This window comes from Mycetomoellerius zeteki, unplaced genomic scaffold (genome assembly GCF_001594055.1).
Source record: "Mycetomoellerius zeteki isolate Tzet28-1 unplaced genomic scaffold, Tzet1.0 scaffold228, whole genome shotgun sequence".
NCBI lineage: Eukaryota > Metazoa > Arthropoda > Insecta > Hymenoptera > Formicidae > Mycetomoellerius > Mycetomoellerius zeteki.
In genome coordinates, this window is record NW_017257203.1 from 2394351 (window position 1) to 2418444 (window position 24094).

The window sequence follows — 24094 nt, forward strand, 5'->3', positions numbered from 1 at the left end:
AATATTATAAGAAATAGCGAAAAAGATTAAAATTGTAGAAAATTGTATAATTAAATAATTGGGATTCCTTGTAATTAAAATAAAGGAGAAAGACTGATAGGAATTGATGCTAGCATGCGCTTGAATTTTATTCTGTATCCGTCTATATAATGTAATTTGTTGTCATTTAAGCGATGTTAACTCCAGTATTTAACATTGAAACATTCAAATATAAAACATATATTTCGGCCATTTTTTAGCCATCATCAACGCGAAATTCAAGTAGTCGCAATATTTGAATATTTATTTATTATTTTTGTTATATTTGAACTTATCCTATTTTATTTATAAATTGTGCACTGAAAAAATGACTAAATTTTAATAAATATTTACTAAAAAACATATTTATTGGATACAAAAACTATTTATTCGATTAACTATCATTTTTTTATTGAGTAAATATTTATTTACTATAAACAAATACTGTAAATAAATGTTTACTTAGTATTGTTCAAAGAATTATTTTATTAGAATATTTAATAAATTTTTTTTCAGTGTATAATTTCACATATATTTTATGATATAACACAAAATCCATGGCGTATGAATCAACAAAGGTAGCTAGGTCATAAACTATTCATTTCACTCTGTACAGCAGCGATATCATTCTACGATATCGTTTTGCAGTGCCAGGTGCCGGCTTCTAATCAGAGTTACGGTATCTGCAAAATGCTCGAAGGACGTTCGAAATGTTCGTCACGTTTCGCGTTTCGCCTAACAATCGATCGATGCTTTCTCAGATTCGTCGATTTTATCGGCCCACACGGACCTCGAAATGCAATACTTACTCGCCGACAATATCCGTCGGAGTACCCGACTCGTGTCAAATCAGTTAAAATGCTATCGTCGTATTGTATAACAGTAAATAGATGTGTTGGTCGTATACAGCGTGTCTTTTACGTAAACCTAAAAGATACGGCTCGAGCGAAAGTTTCACAGGTGTGAAGCTTGTTTGTGTCGTAACGTCGCTCTTATTTCAGGAGGGAAAAACGTGCGCCGCACTAAAAGCCCGACCGACGATGCCGGGTGAATTACCTTCGAGACACGTGCAACGTGAAAGAATGCGTTTCTCCTCTTCTACTGACTCATATAGAAACTTACGTAACGTCGCACGCAAACAATAAGAAATGATATTACCTAATAGGTGATATCATTACCCAATATTAGTTTCGTAATATTGGGCTTGTTCCTTTTTGTTCATTTTTATTTTTACACGAGATTACATAAAATAGTTCTTATAGAACTAAAAGCAGCGGTATTTTTCCAGTCAGACTGCGTGGTTAATATTTTCTCGGTAAAAATTGGTCCGATCGTGACGTGTATTTTTAAAGCGAGATGCGCCAGCATCCGTTATACGTGTTGCCTTTTAGACTCGCAAAACATGCAAAACGCGTTGCTTGTTTGAGTATTGCGCTGTTAATATTTATTCGGAGTGTACCCAGCACAACAATCAATAAGATCCGTTGTTAATGATACGCGTAGACATACGTAGACGCGCGCTTATGTGCACGGTGTTGTACGCGCGCGCACAAACGCCAAGTGGAGGAGCATAACCGCTGGCGTCGACGTTTGCCAAGCTCTGGCTTGCTTTGTAGAAAGTCACTCGTGCCACTCACGTGAACGAGCAGTTGTTCGTCGTTAGCTTATTCGTGACCTGATTAACTTATCTTCGGATAAATTGAGCAAGGTGAAATCTCAAAATTTGTACCATCAAAATCGAAAATTGAGCTTAGGGTAAAGCGTTAAGGGTTTCGCGGTAAAACCAGGACTTTCCGAGCCTTGATGAGAGAGTGTGTGACGAGGTATAGTTCAGTTGAGAGGTAAAGAGATGAGTGGGAGGGAAGTAGTGCCACGGGGTGGAAGTGGCGCTGTCAGCCCCCGTAGTGGGGGTTCAGAGGAGGAGGAAATGGTGATGGTTCGGCTTGAGAGGGGTCGGGGGTAGTTGAAATGGGGTGGGAGAGCGGCCGAGACGGAGAAGATCGGGCTAGGGATACCGATTGCTCCGGGGGTGAACGCGATGCCGGGAGGTAGGGATGGTCACGGGGTAGGGATGGCGGTACGACTTTGGGGGATTGGAAGCAGCTGAGAGCAGTGCGAGTAGGTCACACCGTCGACCAGAGTGGCAGTCCGCGTTTTGGCGAACGGCACGGTTGTCCCACAGAAAGCAACCCTCGACCTATTGTTGTTTTCAATTGGTTCTTGTACCCTTTTCTCATATCTCATACTCTCGGATGCACGATTATCCTCTTACGTGCGACAAAGCCCGGGCGGCCTTTTCGCCCGTTCGCTTACTCTTTTGAAACGGCCGCCCTCAAATTTACAACCCTACCTCGAGATTGTCTCTCCTCAAGAGAGAGAGAGAGAGGATCGAATGATCCTTGAGTGGTCGGAGTGGATTTATCAGTCCGAGACGCTTATCTCGGTCGCCGCGACGCCGTTCGGAGAGAGATCGTAGATCGATCCGAGGGAGACATCGAGGGTAAGGCAACGGGCCCAATCTTCTCTTTCGATTAGAGATACACGCGCGATAACTGATGAAACCCGATGTTCCACGATATAAGAAAACAACGAAGAACAGTTAAGTGGTGAAGAAAAGGAGAAGAGAAAGAGCGATAGGAAATTCGATTTGCCTTTTCGCGGAGTATTGTGCATTTCCAGTTCGATCAAGTTATCCGATTTTCCTGCGTATGTGTGACGACAAGTTGCTGCTGTACCTAAAAGAGACAAAGAGAAACTTCCGCGAGTGCGGTCGGACGTGATGAAATTTGCCACGTCCTACACTTTAGGGCATATAATGATTGTATAATGTGATACAGGTCTCACTGTTGCCACCGCGGACGATCCGGTTGTTATCGTTGTTGTTATTATTGTTGTTCCTGTTGTTGCGTCGCGTTTGCGCTGCGTTGTTTGCGTTGATTATTGAGCGCGCGCGTATCTCCCGCGGCTCGCATCTCTATCTTTCAGTGCGTGCGCTCAAATTTGCGCACTTCCGGTATACCGGGAGTGCGGGACGGTTCAATACACGCGCCACATACACAGACACGCGCGCGCATTTGTATGTACCTTTTTTTGCGCGTGTTATATTCTTGTCACCCACGGAGTTACGTTAGAACGACACTTGCATAATCTAGGACATTACAGAGCGCCGTGATTGTGTGATAATTTTAACGACCGCCTTTCAATGAGACGTAACGAGCGAGCCGGCCAGCCACTTGGAAATTGGGTTAAATAGAATAACTGAACTTCCAAACCATCGACTCGAACTTCCGACCTGCACGACGTAGCGCGCCTGTCGATGATGTTTCCTTTGGAAGACTCTTTCTCTTATCTCGTTTAATATAAACACTCCTACGACCGGTAGAGCGCGACTAATAAAAACGAAGGACCGCGAAAGGGCAGGTCTTTCAAGAAAAAGAAGAAAGAAAAAAGAAAGGGAATAGAGAAGTGGGCGCTCGAACGAAAACGAAAAAGATAACAGTGCGATAATAGATGTAACAGAAAGGATCGCGAGAAGCTCTCCTGATCGAAAAACGATAAATCGAGCTTATTGTTCGCAAAGGCAGTCCACTCGACTGTCGGGATCGATAGCGCGTGGCCGTCGAAGGCAGGAGAGGTGAATTACCTGCGTCAACGAGAACATCGAATCGATCCATCGAAGCGACCCAAGTTCGCATAACTGCATCTTCCGTCGTTGCATCGTAAAGTTTCTTCTTCGTCGTGAGATACGAGACAGTGGAAGAAAGTTTGTACTTCGTCCGCGAAGAAGTCCGTACAAAGGAAGACTTATGTGAGGGAAGCAAATCATGAAATGAGATGTATCGACGAGCTGCCAGAGGATCGGCAACGGGCACGTAAAGTGCGTCGCCATTGGGAGATAAAGGGAACGCGAGAGGGTAAGAGCGACCGTTTCCGGCGGAGGAGATCTTCCGGAAAATCGGCGAGTAGGTCGATTGAATTCGCGGAAGCGAGACGCTCCGCGTCTCGAATATCCTGAATCCACTTAGACGACGGCGGCGGAAGCGGAGGTAACTCGAAAATGGAAATCGCGGCATCGGCTATGCTGGACGGCCTGAAAAACAATCGTATCGGCAAACTGGCGCTGTCGCGGTTCTTGTCGCAGAGTCTGTGAGTAAAATTGTATTAACGGCAGCACGAAATCGGTAGGACAGCCGGGATGCCGACGATGATCGATGAGATTTAATGCACGTTGTTTGTATGATTGCATGCGAGCAAAATCACTTGATGCACGTGCCGATGCTGGATTCTTTCGTATGGCTTTTGATTTCCATCTGAGGAGAAAGTGCTACAAGTCACGAGTCTCTTAGCAAAGGTTACGAGTAACAAAGGGATCTTTTAGAAATGGTGATTATGGATTTTCTTTTAATCGGTCGCGCTTCATCAAGTACTCGTATATAAGACTTCACGTCGTTCTACGATAAAATCTACGCTGAAATAAAATCTTATCTATTAACTACGCGTTATACCCTTTGAATTTGGAAATGAAAACTTAAGTTTTCGCAAAATTAATTCTGTTGTGACGCTTTTTCCGATGATGTGGTTTCATAAGCGTCATCATTGTTTCTCCTTCATGATTCAGCAGTTAAAGGTTGGACCCAGCTCATAGTTGCTTTTCATACGAGACGATTTCTCGAGATACAGGTCATGAAGTTTATTGAAAGCAATAAATAAATTAAATGGATATTAGTTCCGTTGGGATTTCGGTTATATTGTTCTACGTATAATTATATAGGCCATATAGAATATACTACAGGCGAGATAGCTAAATGTCAATAGCGCGTTCTAGTTAGTATAATATAAACGATATATAATATTTTATATATTACAATGCATAGCGTAATAAATGACAACTTAAACCCAGTATTATTTAAGAGAAAGAGAGGAAGAGTTACAGCTACATAATAATCGCATAAATAAATGTCGAGTCTAATAAATAAATATCTCGGAAATTATTACTGGATCAAAATTCCATTATGCTCGCGTATTATATTTATATATAAGAGCGTGAAATCAAAGATACACGTTTAATATTCGCGCAATATTAAATACGATTTTCTATTTAACATTATAAAATGATAATGATCTAATTAAAATACGCAAAACATGATAATATGTATTTGGTAATTGAGCGTGGGATTTAATTCTCTCCGTTGAAGTAATGTCACATGCGCGTATATATTGTAATGTATTTTTCATGACCCACTGATCTCCTCGCACCTTTAATAAATCCAACTTGTATTAAGTTGCATACGCATTGTACGTTATCTATGCATATGTATGTTAATGTAATATTTGTATTATGTGATCTTGCGATTGTCAACGCTTCGCGATCAATGTAGGTGTTCAACACTACGGTTCACGATAAACACGATTGTGCATTGTTATCCCAGATGAATGTTTACGTACACTCGTCTCTAAAGTACTCTCTCGACGAGCTTTCCCAAAATCGATAACTTTTCATCCGTTTATTCTGGGGCTGTTTTCTTGGAATAACTGGAAATTGTGACAACTGAACTACTAACTGAAAAACTTAGCTTTCACAATGTATAATATTATATTTTTTGAAATCCTTGCAGTCATACTCTACATATATAGAAACAATATCTAAAATTATTAATTATAAATATTATATGAATGCCACGTATATAATACAGAGATGTATGTGTATGATATTCACATATATAATATTTCTGAGAACTAAAAAAAATTAATTTCATACAGATTTATTTCTAATTAGTATTCAGATTTAGATATTTTTAATTAAATCATATATACAAATTTCGTCTATGATATCAAAATCCTTTCATAGCTCTTAATCTACCAGTTTAAATATTCCTTTAGACGACGTTTTTTCTTTCGAACGAAGACATTATGTATATTACGTTTTTTTTCTGTATAAAATAGAGAGAAAATTACATTTCAATGGAATAATAAAGTTAACTATGAAGGCAATTTAACAAAATAAACGACCACTTATACTTATAAGAACATAAAACTTACTAGTTATACAGAACATTTTTTTTTTATTCGACTCGATGAAATATAGTATATAATTAATGGGAATGGGAACGATCCGACGCGGAAAATGTTGAAACAACATATGTTAAAATGTTTGAATTATTTAACTTTTTAAAAAAAAAAGTGATTAATTATTATTGACAGGCCGATTTACATGTTCTTTTTACAAATTTAAAAATAAAAGGTAATATGTAATGACTTAATTCTAACGAATTAACTAACAAGTCATATTTCTTTGTCATTTTGATTATGCATTCGTGTTGTTTATTGTACATTAATTTGTTTTAATACATTATTTAATGTGCGTTTATATTATCTTGGTTTTTAAATGGAATATAAAAGTCAAGAAAGTGTTATCCTGACGATGCATATCATATTTAGAAGAAATTGCTACTTGTCAAGGGTTGAAATTAAAATTTTCTCAATCCGTTAAGCTATATAATCTGATTTTCTGCTTTCGAATATCATATTACGTCTATGAGAAAAGTAAATATAGTATAGTATCATTATACTTTTGCTTGATACCTTCTCATAGCTCTCATCTCAGATTAAAATATTTATTCCGTAGCTGTTTTGCAGTGTACATTCGAGGAAAGTATGATGAATTCCACGCCACGAATTTTCCACGTCATAACATGATCTCGTTTCTGCCACTATCTTACACTTGTTTGTTTCGTATCGCCGAGTACAAAATAACGAATCTACCTAATGGTATTTTTCGTAAATACGATAAAAAAAGAAGATAGAAATTGAAAAAATGGGATAAGTTGATTGTGTGTGTCTATATTAAGATAATGCTCATAACGCGAAGAGGATATTAACTGATCTCGAGACAATCAACTACAGTGATTTTAAAAGACTAAGTTCTGGAAATATCTTGCTTGGAGATATTTCCAACGATTCTGTAAATATCATATAATTTTATTAATAAAAGCTTTTGAAATATGGTTACGGAATTATTTTAGGGTATCTTATTTCTTATTTAAATAAATTATATTATGTAATAATAATAACGATAAATGTACTTTCTGTAATATAAATATATTAATATATATGTGCATAATATTATGAAAATTCTGTTTATAGGCATATAAAATAATCACATAAAATGATTTAAGAGTTACTTTAATATGAATATTTTAGATATCAAAAACACGATCGTTTTATTTTACGAAACGACTAAAGATATCTTAACAGTATCTCACAATTAAGATGGACATTTTATGATACTTATCTTTAATTCGAAAGCGAGAGACTTTATTCAAAAAATAGTCGCATGCGAATGAAGCCAATTTATACTATTTCCGATTGAATATCTTTATATACCTTTTTACTGGAGGAAATTATTTCTACGTAACGAGCGTGCAGTCCCGACATATTTCATGGTAGATGAGGTTGCAAAAATCTGGTGTATTTCGCGGTAAACGGGATTGGTGATAAAAGAAGCTTCTTCCGTTTTTTGTAAAAATAGCATGACCGCGGGATATTTATAATCCGTTAGTCTTGAAGAAAACGAATAGATATACCGAAGGAATCTGTCTTGACATCCTTCATCCTCCGACATAAATGTTAAATTTTGGTGACGTTTATTTCAACAAGAATATAGTAAAAAATTGCAATATAAATTTTTAAGTTGAATATTTTTATTTTTTTTTTATTTACAGATAACGTTTTTGTAACAGAATGCACAAATAACGTTATATTATTTTGTCCCAGATGTAATATTTATCTTGTTCGTGCATTTGAACAAGAGTTTTCATATATGATACTCTCTCTCACATTGAAAACTACTTACAACTCATATGTTGAACAAACTTTATAATATCAATAATAGTTTTAGCGTATAGTCGCTCGACTAAGCTATATAGCAGTTATAATACAGGACGCATAAATGTGTTCTAAATTTGGTGTAATATATTTTAAAAGAATTTTAAATTATATATATTTAAAAAATATATATACTCTCCGAGCAGTAATAAATATTTTTCATTTTAATTAATTAACATTTTATGATATAATTTACTGAGTAAAATATGAGATGCTCATTATATATGTATATAAAAACTTACATAATAAATTAATCCTTGCCTATGCGTTTTGTCACAGGTGCAACACATTGGATATTATATATGTCGCATAAAAATGATCGTTATAACAAATTTTTTTTCAACTGTAATACCAGAATTTAAAGAATATAACGGTAACAAGCAAATGTGTATGTAATGTTTTTATTAATAAAAAAATTATAGTATATATAAAATAAAAAAAATTTTAATATCCCACACCGAGAATGGCACCGAATGGTTAAATATGTTTATTTTTTTATACATATAATAATAAGTACTTATAATAATAAACAGAGAAGTATTATAGAGTATTATTTTTGAGTTTTTTCAAAAATTTAAATGAAATTCTTGGCGTGATATTATTTGATGGAACGTGATTTAGACGTTGTAACATATTTGTATCAGGAATTTCGTACTATAACTACAGAATACTTGATCGAGTGGTCTAATAGCACGTTCACATTGTCGCAAACTTTAAGGTGGTTTCCCGCACGTGGTATAAAGTTAAATTTCGCAAGCGAAGGGATAATAATATTCGTGTCACATGGCATACCGTCTATATCTTTGTCGTGGTTAAACGTATGGATAAATAAAACTCCTGGAGGTGCGTGCATCGGCGCTTGCATTAGACAGAAGTGCACTCCGAGCAAATTTATCGCTCTTTTCGGGTGATAGAACAAACGAGCGGGGCTGGTACGTTACGCTGTAGGTGAGTTATTGCAATTAAAGTACGTCCATGCGATATTTGAGATAGGAATGGGGGGAGACCTAGGTCTCCGTAAAATTGCCATTAACTTCTAGCGTGTACTTTTTCCACGATCGATTCTCGCTTAATGTTTAATGTCCGATTATTTTAGATCCTGACGCGGCCGAACGGAAGATGAGAAATATTTATAGAGGCTATATTCTCCACATTGGATGTGGAGAACGAAGAAGCTCCCGTTTTGGCAGAGTTATCTTTTTAGGTAACGATTATTTTCTCTCCGCGACTTTTATCTTTAAAGTTGAGTAGGTTTATTCACAGCCCTTAATGTTAAAAACTAAAAAATTACAAAAAAACTGAATGAAGAAAGATTGAACAAGTTTTTGTTTTAAAAGAATCGATTGGAAACTCGAGAAGAGTGTCATCCCATTGTTTTTTTTTTTTTTTTCTGAAACACGATTGCAGTTTGAACGTGAAAACATTTCGAAATTTATTGATTCGCAATCTTTCCTTTTTCTTCTATTACAAAGAGAGAATATCATATATGTACGTTTGAATTATTTCATGACCTAGTTTTAATCTGTAAAAGCTATTTTACCGAAGTGATAAGTTGCGAAATCTGAAAAGCTCGAAACTGATTTATTTTCACGTATTTTGTATATTCCGTATTTGTAATGCTGTATCGACACGAATTATAATTATCCGACTGTGCAAATCATTCAGTTTGCGTAATTAAAGGCGCGTAAAATGTGTGTCCGTTTTTATCGAGTTGACAAACGATTGAACTTGGTGTCATGTATGCACATCTATTTACATGTTTCTGCACTCCATGATGTATTAACAGTAAATATCGTGGCCTTAATTACCGCCTCGTGGGTGAGAATAATTAAAGCAGGATCTTAGAAGGAGATTAAAATACAAAGTACGTTACTTAACTGTAACCATTGATTGTATCGAATAATGCGATAGTTTAATCTATGAAATTTATAATAAATTATACTGGAATAGAAGCTTAATTGTTTAAATATGAATAAACTGTACAAAAAACATTATCATATGTCTGTTTCTCGTTTTAGACACCGTGTAATAGGTACATATCTATTATTGTGTATAGGGTAACTCCGGCAAATACGCCGCGCTAGGATTTACGCCGCAGAAGTCATAAGCCGCAGAAAAAATAGAAGGAGTGGGGATAATTTTCCCGTAACTACTCTATTACATGCCTTTATGTTATATTAGTATTGTGTTATGATTTCAGCTTCTTACTGTTAATATTAATGAAATTATTGTGACTTGAATCGATTTGTCACTGTAATAAGTAGCGCCATCATAAATTATAATCTACATAAAATGATTACTGTAAGGCGAGTAAACATTAGTGATTATTTCGTGATACATACGTGTAGAGGAATAGTAAAGCATGTTGTATAACAACATACAAGTGCTTTGCTTTCGTATTCTTTGTTTAGTTTATTGTCTTGTATATCCCATCTGTTTGAGATATACGGCATTTTTAGCGGGTGGGATTTATGCCCAAAGCATACAAAGTGCGCAGATTGAAATCAGTGACAGTGCACTAAATGTAATAAACACATTACGTGAAACAAGTACCTCATGTCATAACGCTTATAATATATGTAGGAAGATCGTAATTATTATCTATTACTTCATATACATATTTATCATTCTTATTCCTTAATAAAACTTTATAAACGCATTTTATAAGTTATTTTATAAGTGTCATTTACGTCTTATTTATGTGCATTGTTTGTAAATTTTTCATGAGCCGTACATACCTCCACTCCCTCTATGAGTAGCCGTATATCCCACCCCTATAGGATATACCGCAAAAATGTAAGGGTTTCAAAAAGTTCATTTTTTAATACGAAAAGTAAATATTTCGGATTTCTAATATTTCTTTTATAGTAGGAGACAGTACAAAGTTTTTACTAATATAGTTCGTTTACTTTAAACATAGTAAATAATACTTTATAAATCAAGTTTTTGATAGGTGTGGCGTATATACCGGTTACCCTATATATATATATCCTTTTAATCTTAAAAAAATTTAAATATTTAAATTTCTTTAAATATTTAAATTTTAAAATTTTAAAGGACTACAAAGATTGTTCAATATTATTATCCTATTTCAATATTTAATATTAAATTAATATTAGATAATAACATTTTTGAATAATGTGGAAAAATCAGATACCGTAGAGAGATCGTAATCCGCTTCAAAGGATATTTAAAATGATTAAATGTGATTTCGTTTTTATTCTAATATAATCAGTTATAAAATGAATATAAAACTGGCACAAGTGAAATATATACATGTGCACATGCATAATAGAAATGATCAATTTCCAAGTAACATTTTAATGTGTCAGTAATATTCTACATTTTTAGATTTTGCTTTTCGACTTGCGCCAGTTTCAAAATAAGAACGAAGAATAAGCGATGCGCGCAATTGAAATTAGAACGAAAAGTTTGAGGATATCGATGTTTGGATTAAGTATGAAATGCGAAAATAATAGCAAATAATACCGAGTTTCTGCAAAAGAACTTTCCTGAGGCATTAAATTCATAATTTCTGACTTTCGCGATAGTAATCCGCAGCTATCTCCATTAATAATTATATTAAAAGATACATTTTCTCAATTATCGCTTGAAGTGCTCGGCATAATCGTACGTGGAAAGTCGGCAATCTGATCACAGCTTTACCATATGTATTGTGAAGATAAAACTTTGGCGTAGCGCCAGATTCTACCTGCACGATATTATCGCTCACGACGATGATTTATGTACGTTACGTATGTGCAATCATCAAATTCCTTCCAAGAAAAAAAAAGAGAATATTTTAGAATTTATTATCGGTTAGAATAGGTCTGAGTTAATCTTTTCATACATATATTTCACATATGCTGAAGGACATGTTATTTAAGCTTTAAAAATTACGACGATTTAGGCTAGGTCCACAACCTTGCTTTAAGAGGCCATAAGCCATAAGCTTTAAGTTGTAAGTGACGATATATCGGCGACAGAACTTATGTTTTTAGGCCGTAAGAATTGGTTTTGTTCAATTCGCTTAAGTCTGACGATTAAAGCTTAAAGACTGCGCAAAAACAGTTTAAAGACAGGGATTATTTTTAATTAATCTCTTTCGACTTATGACTTAAGGCTTCTTAAAGCAAGGTTGTGGATCTAGCCTTATGTAGCACTGAAATCAAACATTCTAGAAAATTGATCTGTAGAATTATTTGAAACTGTTATTAGCTTGTAAGCATTAATGATGTAGCTTATTTGATAATATTCTAATATATTATACACAGTCGAGTAGAGGCGGAGTGACGTACTATTATTATTACATTTAGCTTATTCAGTGAATCGAATAATTAAATCCGATGGACATGTATTCCGGTTGCGCTCGCGTTAACTTATCGGCCCTTCAGCTACAGCTGTTTGTTAAACCTTAGGTTTTTTCCGCGTGAGAGAAAATGAGTTCAATTTCCTTGTCGGTATCTTTTAGAGCTTACTTCCGTCCGTTTTCTTCAGTCGGTTCTCAAGCTGCGTGTGACTCGCTCTTCCGAAGATTGAGTATGCTTCCAGCCGAGCTGGAACGTTCTGCACCGCGCACTTTCACCCGTTAATTGATTTATTGCCCGCTAACTGCCGGAGAATATTGATATTGATCGGCGCTATCGACATATATATACATATATATATCTGCCGTAACCTGGGCTCTAATTAATTTCCGATCTTGGTGAAAAATGTATTTCCGACGTACGACGTAAGAATCTAAGAAGAAGAGAGAACATCCGCAATGTGAGCCTGCATAGACATGTAATAATAGATCGCATTAAATTCAGCACATGTCAATTTCTTTGTTCGGAAAAGTTATCATTAGATACATATTATACAAGTATTTGATAGAAAAGATTAATGACATGATATAAGTATTTTACAAAATTGAATTACAATGTCAGAATAAAATCAATATTGGTTTTTTTTCGTTATTTCTGTTTAAACGAGCTGTACATGTATCATATTGTAAGATAAATTATTTTGAGTTTGATATCTTTATTTGTGTTAGTGTCGATTATTGCGTAACCAGATTTAATTAAAATGGAGCTCAGCCGTGTTGTTCAAATATAAAGCATTTATGTATGTATATATATATATATATATATTTAATAATATTTGTGTAATATAATATATAGGGTGTCCCATTTTATCACGCTAGTTTTTTCAATGACAAATTTAATTTTTTAGACTAATTTGGAATTGATTTCTTGTTATTATTCGTCGTAATTTTTTAATTATTGTATCTTTGTAACACTTTAATTTACAAATCAAAACTTTATTAAAATAAACGTTACTTATAATTGGTTGAATATAATTTTGACATTTGCTATTTGATTTATTTTAACTTGTGTAATAGTTTTTTTCATTCAAAATTTAAAAATTATTGATGCTTTGATATTTTGGCTAAATAAAATTATCAAGAAAATCTCGTTAAAAAATAATGTGCGAAAATTGAAACATATTTTATATATTGTACATGAATTTTCGTCCGTGCTATTTATTGGCACACATGTCAGTAAATTTTGGTGTTGTTGAAATAGGTCAGTCATAAAAATTTGAAGAGTGTACAAAGATTAAAATGTACAAGGTGATCTAGTAATCGGATTGTAGCATTTTTAAAAATCGAGATAGAAAAAAGTAGCAAAGAAAAGTTTTTCACTATTTAGTGTGGTTTGATTATTATGGTTATTTTTTCGAACAATGCATCGATGTTGTAAGGTGTATTTTTTTAAATAAAATTATATTTTTCAGCATAAATGAATTCTTATATATTCTGTATATAAAAACCATGCTTAACGCCGAGACACTACCGTGTCTCCAGATGTTAGGATAAGTATTAGAATAATCGGAAAGTTAGTACTTCGCTAGATATTACACATTTTATACTATAAAATAAAATTATTTTATTTACGCTAAACACATTTGCGTTCAAATATATTACTATGATATTCTAAATACATTTTTTACATTTAATATTGCTTTGTTTAATATTGTTAAGTTGATCACTAGTTACATTTAAACAAATTGCAATTAGTTTTTTCAAATTATTTTCTGAAATGAATTCCTACAAAATGTTATCCTTCAAAAATCGCTACAAAAATATCCTTCTGATTACCTTGCTATAATACGCAGAATAAAATGAGAGAAATCGATTTATGCTGAAAAAGTACATAATTCCACTTTAAAAAGTTGCATCGATGTAAGTATATCAATGCATTACTTGAGAAAATACAATACAGTAGAAGAGTTATAACTCAATTAGAGAGAGAGAGAGAGAGAGAGAGAGAGAGAGAGAGAGAGAGGGGGGGGAGGGAACCGAGGATTATTGGCATAGTTTTCATAATTTCAGCATTAGAGACTTTGTAAACAATTAATTATTATGATTAACATGTACTAATATGATAGAATCTTTTTTTATGTTTTCATGCCAGGAACGGCATATATCCCTTGATTAATCTCATAAATTTTTATGTACTGTTCAGTTTCTTTGTAGTGAATGAAATACGAATGTTCTGTATTATAGCCAGACAGTTGAGGTAAATTGATACATATCACGATGTGAGATGTTTGTATGACAAACTCTGTATTAAATTAATGAAAATATAATAAAAATAAAAAAAGATTGTAGATACTTTTTGGTAAAGATTGTATCTTTTAACGTTATTTTTTAATGATCAAATAGCAAAATGTTATAGGAAAACAAATTTAACTATTTTAGATACAGCTTACTGCAATAAAGAAACATTAAGTCTAAAGCGTGAATGTTCATATACTTCCCACGCTCGTTGTAACAGTAAATTAAGCTAAGTTTTTCAATATAAGTCAATTAATTATCAATCATTAACCCTGTATCTATATTTTTAGTTTCAAATACTTTAATCATTTTATTGTAACAAATAACTGTTATTACTCAAAATAATAACAGAAACTTTTCTTTTAATTAATAATATATTATTTAGATTTCCCTTTTAAGCTGAGAAACATTAATATAAAATTTTGAAATATTCGGAAATTTACTTATTTTCTCTTGAATTAAATTTTCTTCTTTTTTTACCGTAATATTTGTTTGACGTAAATAATACTTAGCAAAAAATACGTATGCTATAAAAGAGGTTTTCTACCAGTGGTAACTTCTCCATTTTTTCTCTCGCCATAAATATATAACCGGAACGCAATGCCAAAACTTGCCTCTTGTGCCAACGAGTTCTCTCCTACATCTTGTATATAATATTGCCTCCTTCATATTAGAAATAATGTATGTTTTAAATTTGTAATGTATGTTTTAAAATATACATGTTTTACATAAAACATGTATATTTTTATACGAAAATACAACAAATTATTGAGAACAAATCTTTATGAATTGGCGATCCCATTTAGGGTCGCTCCCTTTTATTTTATAAACTGCTTGCTCAATTTTTATGAAATTTGGCCAATGGGGTAATTTGGTAATTTTCTTTATTCGAATCTTTATTCAATCAAAAATAAAAAATTCAAAATAGTAGTTTTAATATGATGATAGAATTTTAAAAAATAGTACGATTATTATAAAACTTGATTTTAGGGAGTTTTTAATTGCAAAAAGTTTCTAATTTCGCTTTATTTAAAGCTCATCAATACTACATAAACAGTTAATATTGATTTTTAAACTGACTTTCAAACTCTGATTATGAATCCCATGATACTAAGTCCTCCTCTATGGAGGTTACTATCCTTTTAAAATTCGATATTTTCGAGCTACATTTAAACTCAGAGGCACCAAAAATTTTCTAAAACAAAATTTCACGATATCAGATTATTTGTTTGAAATTTAAATTAAAAAATTTTGAGACCAGAATCAAATTCAGGCTCTGAAAATCTTTAAAAAGCAAGATCTTCTATAAGTTATTTTGTTAAAGATTCAGTCTTCAAAGAGTTAAAAAATGATTCTCTGTAAATTTCTCTCCATCATTATTTTTTCAAAAACTGTTAAGGCCATTAGTGTACCATATTTCTGATTAGTTCTATTATGTTTTTATCTTTACCTTTACTTTGCGATTATTCATTTGGTCAATTATAAACTCGTAGAGGATACTGCGTATTACACGGCTTAGATATTTGTATAAATTATATACGTAGCAACTGATGCACGAAGCGAGAGTCAGAAATGTGTTGTAAAAGTGTCTCGTGCCACTTGCGTGTTCTTAATTATTTTGGATTATATGGCCACCACGCGTTGCTCGATAAATCGCTATAACGGTTATAAATTTTGTGGAACTAGCCTACCTCCAGTGGTCACATTTACCGCCAACAGCACACCTATTTAAAAAGCGATGCTTGTAATGCTCGTAATATACGGGTTGTTCATTACGAACGTTACGTACTTTTACCAATTGCCTCTTTTTCATCTTTTATCCGTGTAGACGACCGTATTTCTCTGGAATTTAATGCTCAAAGCACGTAATCTTTATAATTGTTTTCCATTATCTAAATGGAAAGTGAATTTCTTTCTCCAATGTAAAATGACTTTATGTTCTGAAATTTCTGAAGCTAATATTACGTTCCCCAGAAGTTTATTATAAATTGATTGCTTTAATTGAAAATCATAAAATTTTAACTTTAGTACAAATTGACGCTACATTTTATTTAACATGTTTAGATTATACATATGAAAATGAAAATTCTGCGGTCAGAAATGAATAAACCTTTACGTTTTAATCCGAGTATTTGGAACTATGTGGGTTTCGTGTAATGGAACTGGTGCTCGTGTAATTTAGTGACGAACAAGTTTAAAACGACCTAGTGGAAAGTAGAGTTTGCTCCAAATTGATTTAGAATACATTCTTCTTGTCATCCACATTTTGACTGAACAGAGTATTGATCCCTGGTACTTCATGATTCTATCGACGTTTGTACATTTTGGAATCTAAATGAAATTTTGATCTATTCGTTATATTTAGAATCGTATTTTAATTCTGTGTATCTTTAGAGAGATTTTACTTCCTATTATTCTCTATAAGATTTAATTCTGCTTACTCTCAACATGCTGTGTAATCAGAGATTCAAATTGTCATGAGTATTATACGATTGTTCCTTGTTACAATTGATTCCGGTTATCTTAACCCGTTGCTGTTGTATTACGAGAGTTTCTATTGTTAGTTTATATCGAGTAATCGAACACTCCGATAGCTTCTCAGGTGTAAGAAGCACGAATTTCAAAGTCTCTCTTGATCAATACCTGTTTCGACGATGTATCGACTATAATTTTAGAAATGGATACCTATTGTTTCGTCGTTTGGTACTTCTCTTCCTCTGTGCGTGCTTTATTCATTGTAAATCTTGTATTAGTCGCAGTTTGGACAGAACGGAAACAGTATTTTGTCATGTATAAAGATATATTCGCAAGCTCTGATTGCCAACTAACATTCTAGAATTTAAAATTTATAAAAGTCCATATATAATAAATAACATTTCTCAACATTATTCAATGATACAAACGTGAAAATAAACGCTAACAATTCTCTTCGATTTTGAAGCGTTCTGAAATTTATGGGCGGTATTGAGGGATGCGTTTTGTATCTATGGAATTTATCACCGCATTGTGTTTTTTTTAATATTTATTATGTATATATAGTGATATGTAATATATGTACATTATAATATATATTATATATAAGAAAAATAGATGATTTATGTTCAGCGGTATTATTACGTGTGGATACGTGACGCGCTTTTCAGATAATTGCGATTTTATCGGAGAGCTACGTTTGCAGAAATTCCGCTGCGTTTTATCCCGCTTAAGGAACAAAAAGAAGATGAACGCGGGCTTCTTCCGATACATCTCGTCGTTTTATGCCCTATCTACACGGCTGCAAAATGAGTCTAAATCGACCCACGTTTGTTCGTTCAACATTAAATGCACGTTTTATTCACACAACGATTTGCGAAACGTATCGTCCGCCATAATAACACGCGCGATATTCGATGCTGTGGGATTTGAATTCAAAGTGCTCTATAATGAAAAGAGGAAAAAATAAGATGGGAATAATTAAATTACAAATTGCGCCAACAATTTGTACTTCTGAATATATTATCCTTGTGACACACTCGGGTTAAATGTAAAAGTTCAACCGATTTTGAATAGGTTTTTGATAGAGTCATATATTTTCTCAGTCAGAGCATAAAAATATGTGCTTGGAGGCATTCGTGGGCATCTTGCTTTCAGCATGTGTAGCTATTACGTGGGTCCTTATTTGCGAAATTACATTATCATATCATAAAAAAGGAAAACAGAACTGACATTTCTACTTGAATAAAAGGAACATTTCTATGCAGACCGTATTGCGGTGGCGCAATTACGAATATAAAATGTATCCTGATTCACTTATTAAAATTTTCTTGATAAATTCTCATTTGTTCTCTTTAATGAGAACTTGACTGTAGGACATTTTTTTTTTAAGTCAAAATATTAATCTTTTAATTATTTATACTACTTTTTTTTATCTATTTTTTTCAAGATTTTAAATGTAGCATACATCTATCTCTCGGAACGTATAACATACGTATCGAATGGTAATAATAAGTTAAATACAAAATAACACGTAAAAAATTTTCAATATTTGATCCATTTTTTTCAATATTTGATTTAGGTAAATATTTGAAATTGAATAGAAAAAAAATTTTCGAAATATTTGGGAAGATTTTGAGAGATTTGTAGAGAATATTTTATTTTTATTTGTAGAGAGGAGAGAGGCTCAAAAACATTCGATACTTTAACGTGTATTATTTATATCTGATGTTCAACCTGCAGTCCGTTTTGAATTTTTTGCAGCCCCTCAGCTCATAGCCGAAAATCATATTTTCTATTTTATGTAAACGAAATAAATTATGTAATCCCTGCAAGATTTTGCTTATTTCTGAAAATAATTTTCTGAAAATTTATGCTTTTAAAAAAGGTTTAGTATGATTCATCTCTGGCGTGCAATTTCATAATAAAAAAATATTACAATTTATAAAAATTGTAATCAGATACCTATGTATGTGGATTAAAATACTAATTTAATCATAATACAATCAGTAATTATTAAGGCAGCTTATAACCCATATAAAATACATTCATGTTATTCTTTTAAATTTTAAACCAGTGCAGTAACTAAAAGAAATCAACTTTCTAAAGTTATTAAAATGATAGCGTGCATGGACTGCAGTAGAGACGTTAGAGATACAGGGAATAAAAGATATTTATTAATAAAATGAAAACACGAAAAAACTAAAAAGTTCATTTACTTCCTCCTCTTTTCCATGCTCGATGCAATATTATGCATTTTACTACGCTGTTTATGTTACACGGAATATACATATATGTATGTATAAGCATTTTACGTAATGATAGCAATATGCGCTTAACGTCAGACGTATAATTATTTATCGTTTATGCAATTTATGCAACATGAAGTAAAATTTTTCTATGTAACATTTTTGAGATTTTTTTCACTTTTTACAATGTAGATGAAAAATTGGTTAATATAATCTCATATATTATTTCTTATACTTTAAATTATATCATGTATGTATACATTTCTTTATTTGTTTACAAAATATTGAGAATTGATAAAAAATGACTGATTAAAAATTATTGATTAGGAATTAACAATTTTATTACAAGATGGAATTTGCGTCTTCCCCTTTTTCTACTTATCTTTCCAATCAAAAGTCACGAGATCGGATTAGTTTGAACTTGCATATCGCATAAGTAAAGTAAATGTTTGTGTGTATATGTGTGTATATATATATTTTTTATTAGCTAAAGAGAGAGAAAGAGAGAGAGGGAGGAAGGGAGGGGGAGAGGTACTGAGAATAAATTTATATTTAAATTTATACGGAGTAAACAATTTCGCGTCATGTCGAAGTGACTAACCATCGATAAGACACGAACGCCACTCTCGCGTGACGCGATTAATTCTGCTTTATGGCCGAGTACCTCTTATTGACTCGAAGAGATCCATGGTTCCGCATAACCCTTTGCTTTCGCGTAACCGGTCAATGCAGTCTTTAAAAATAAACATCACCTTTATGCAATGTGCATTACCGCCTCAGCCATAGTGTAGACGATAAATTATCGCCGGTAAAGAGTTTTACGTAACGTTTGCCCGTCCCTATTCCCTCATTTTTTTATTATCGCGTTTAAAGATAATACCGGTAGAGATAAATCTCCGCACTGTCTGCTGCTATTTCTCATTCCCGTCATGGCCTGGACGTAAAATCGCAGACCCCGTCTTGGAAAGACTCATGTGATAAAGTTCACGTGTCGCGTTTGGAAACACGCAAATCAGAATCCTGGATAAATATAACGTTTCTCGGCAGGGAAACAGGACGATGGAAATAAATTGTTTCCCCCTATATTTTTTGCGTTCTCGTCGCATCCTCATCCGCCATCCTGATTAACAACGCGATGAGAGAGGGTGGAAAAGACGCTCTATACGACATAGCGACCTGCCGCAAGGCTTGTGAATGACAGGGGGCACATATGTACGTGTATACATAAAGATGTGTTTGCGAGTTTTATTTTTCTCCAGAACGTCGTACACACGTAATACGTAGGAAAGAAAACCAACGCGATCAATACCGCGTTATAATTATTATACGTATAAATATTGACTATTTTTCTCTCTCTTGTACATGCAACAATTTCTGGATAAAGAAAAACTACAGCTTTTTTCCAGCACATGATAATATTACAGCTATCATTACAAATTTTATGAAGATGGTATGCTATTTTTAATCCTTTCTGTTGAAAGTATTAAGCTCAGCTTCGATATGAGTAGTACGAACAAAATGGAAAAAAATCACAAATGAACAAAAAGACCACGTGGTCTTTTTGTTCATTCGTGATTTGTTTTCATTATGCTGCGTACTTCCATTATGAATGTAAGGTCGATGACTAACAGGTAGAAATGGGATGGAGGGCTTGCTCTTAGTGAAGGATCCGGACGGATATCAAGAGGGAAAATACGTTCTCCTGTAGAGACTAACATTTGTAGCACTCGTTCGCTTTCACATTCTCTTTCTCTCTCTTTGTCCATCTTCTATTGTTTCATAAATTTTATAAAGTAAAACTTTGCCGTATACAATTTCAAAGAAGGTTCATCTTAATAATTTGAAACCTTAATCCTCTCTTATCAGAGAAAAAAGAATATCTTTTAAGTTAAAATTATATTTTTATATCAGAGTAAAAAGATATAAAGTTATGAGAAAATTGAGATTAGAACTGTAAAATTATAGGGAAACTGATATTAAACACAATTGCAAAGTAATGATAAAATCATATTTATAACCGTAGTCGGTGTCCTTATTTTTTAAGGTAAAACTTTTTAAATATTTTATGTGAAACAAAATATTTCATAATTATACACAAAGATTCGGTACGAACATATTAAAATCATTCTGCAGCATGTGAATATATATTTAATATATTTCTTTAATAATTTGTGGATTTACAATATATAACTGAAGGATGTTATCATACCATTGCTGCATTGCTATAATAATATGTACCTCTCACTACTAATGGAGCTGTAATTACGCGTTAACTATTATTATTCAACTATCTATTTTGAGAATGATATGACCTCAATTTTGAAATGCTATGAATTTCAATCAGATGTAGAGAATCCATTAATATTATCGATTTTATTAAGAGTTTTGAAATAATTATTTTCTAATTAAACAGTTTCGTTATTGCGAATGACTGAAATTAAAGGAAGATAATAGCTGAATCATAGACATTCTTAGCGTTAATTATAAAGAAAAAAGTGAAATATTAACGGACATTTTACTTTTAGACTAGGAATTTTAATATTCATGACTTATAAATATAGATTTTCATAAAATACCCCATAATTGATAATAATTATTATATTATAATTTGACCAAATTTTTTTTCAAATTAAAAGCATAAATTCCGGTTTGATATGCGAAGTTTGCGGAACATTTAGAAGAAGATATAATGAAAGGAATAAGGAATAACATATTTTAACCTATGAAAACCGTATATATTCTGTAATACTCGATGTATCCGGTTTCTGATAGATTAAAATCTGTTTTTGTTTGTCCTTTATTCCTTGTTCTTTTCATTGTGTCTGAGCTCTTGCGTGCGAAATACGACACCTTCTGTTCGTTCTTTTCTTATATTTTTTTTTGCTTCTCAAACATAAGCTTCTTTTCTTTTTGCCAAGAAATTACACGTGGTTTATTGCCGAGTTATGGCCAGTTATGACGTTTCGAAGAATCGGTTCGACCATTGCACATAAGTCAAAATTTTCCTATCTAAGACCTACGTCCTCGTTCTACAGCGAACGAAGTTAGAACATGTAGGTTTCCATTGAACGAATGTTTTTGTGTCGAAACTCAGTGTGCTCGACGAAACTGTATTGCTTCTATGAACATGTACAAGATGTCCTAGACCTACTGATTCGTCTTTAACTGTAGATTCTTCATTTAGTAACTTGAGATTTCCTTGTGTATTAAACTTGAATATGTTTTTAAGAAAAGTTTCGGAGACGTTAAAACAATTATCAATTGTGTATTAAAATTTGTATTTAATAAAATTTCGAAAAATCAACGATACTTTAGGAATCGAGCAACTAAAATGAGGAAATTTCTGGAAATGTCTACACTGAAAAAAATTCATAATTTTACATGGAAATTACATGTTTATGACCGGAAAATTACTTAAATATGATTGGAAATTTATTTGAAATTGTAAATTTCCAATTACATTTAAATAATTTTCCAGTCATAAATATGTAATTTCCATGTAAAATTACATGAATTTTTTCCAGTATAATTATATACATATATTTTTATTGTTACACAAGGTAACGACAAACCTATATAATAGCATAACTGGACGCGAGGTGATTTCTACAAAAATTAGCTGAAAGTATAGAATGAACTTTTTTCGTCCAACATTTTGTTTTCAAGAAGATCAAGTTTGAAGATCGCGTTGAATGCGTGTTCAATACGGTGCGTAGAAAGACGCTATTAACGTTATCTTGTTTACGTAACATGCACACGACTTTAGTTTAATAGTGGGAGAATTAAAAAAAAATGTGACAAATAGTTAAATTTTATTTGTTTTATTAAGAGAGAAATTGCTCACAATAAAGTCTCGGACGAAAGAAGTTCTGCACTTTCGTATATTTTTGTACAAGAAATCAGGTTATACTAGATTTGTTTCTACCCTCCATATTTATATACAGTAAGAGTCAACTTCAAAAAGAATTGTAAAACTATGAGTCACTTAACTCTTATTGCCTTAATATTAAAGTAGCTGTTTTAATCGACGGGTCGAAGCAACATGATTGAGTTTAATTACAATTATACGTTTCCCTTAAAAATAAATTAACGTTTTAATATATTTTGCAAATCAATCGGTTACAAAAAAAACGAGGTGGAAAATGTTCATTGGCTTACTTGTATACTTTATATTATTATATAATTATACATATATAATAGTTTTATATGTTATATATACATGGATAAAACTTTTTTCTATCTCGTTTTACTTTGGCACATTTGAAAATTTTTTGATAATTTAAAAATTATCTGGAATTATCAAAACGCACACATATTGAATTGCTAAGGTTTGAAAGCAATTATTGTATTATCTTCTAAGGATCGATGTAAAATCCGAAAATAAAATGAGACATCGAATTTATTATATTGTAGTATGGTATACGATTATATAGAATATCCTGAGAATTGTTTGCAAAAACTTGTTGCGCAGTAATTGATCTCAGATGAGACAGGCAATATAGTCAAGAACATTATTTTAAATGTTATCTTACAGACACACTGAAAAAAAAATATAGTCAATTTTAATAAATATTTAGTTCAATACGGCCAACTAAACATTTACTTACAGTAAATAAATATGTATTTGTTCAGTAAAAAAAATGATTGTTAAATCAAATTAATGTTTCTTGTATCAAATAAATATATCTTTATATTTAATAAATATTTAGTTGGCAGTATTGAACTAAATATTTGTTAAAATTGACTATATTTTTTTTCAGTGCACGGAACAGATATAAGCAACGTTGTATGTCCTCGAGATTTAATTAAGTGAAGAGCGCTCGTTATACTTGCAGTTTCAAAAATCTGCCGGTTATTCTCCGGATGATTA

General features: G+C 32.5%; 1 protein-coding gene across 5 annotated transcripts in view; it reads left to right on the top strand.

The window, feature by feature from the left end:
- Positions 1-24094, top strand: part of Syt7 (Synaptotagmin 7) — a 175727-nt gene that overhangs the window by 94684 nt on the left and 56949 nt on the right. For 2 of the 5 annotated variants that reach the window (XM_018449030.1, XM_018449031.1), the window contains exon 1: positions 3702-4164. The exons of the other annotated variants lie outside the window; for them this stretch is intronic. In XM_018449030.1, the coding sequence (XP_018304532.1) occupies positions 4076-4164 (89 nt within the window). In that variant the 5' untranslated portion in view covers positions 3702-4075. Of the gene's footprint in view, positions 1-3701; positions 4165-24094 lie in introns of those variants that run through there. 5 annotated transcript variants of the gene reach the window in all.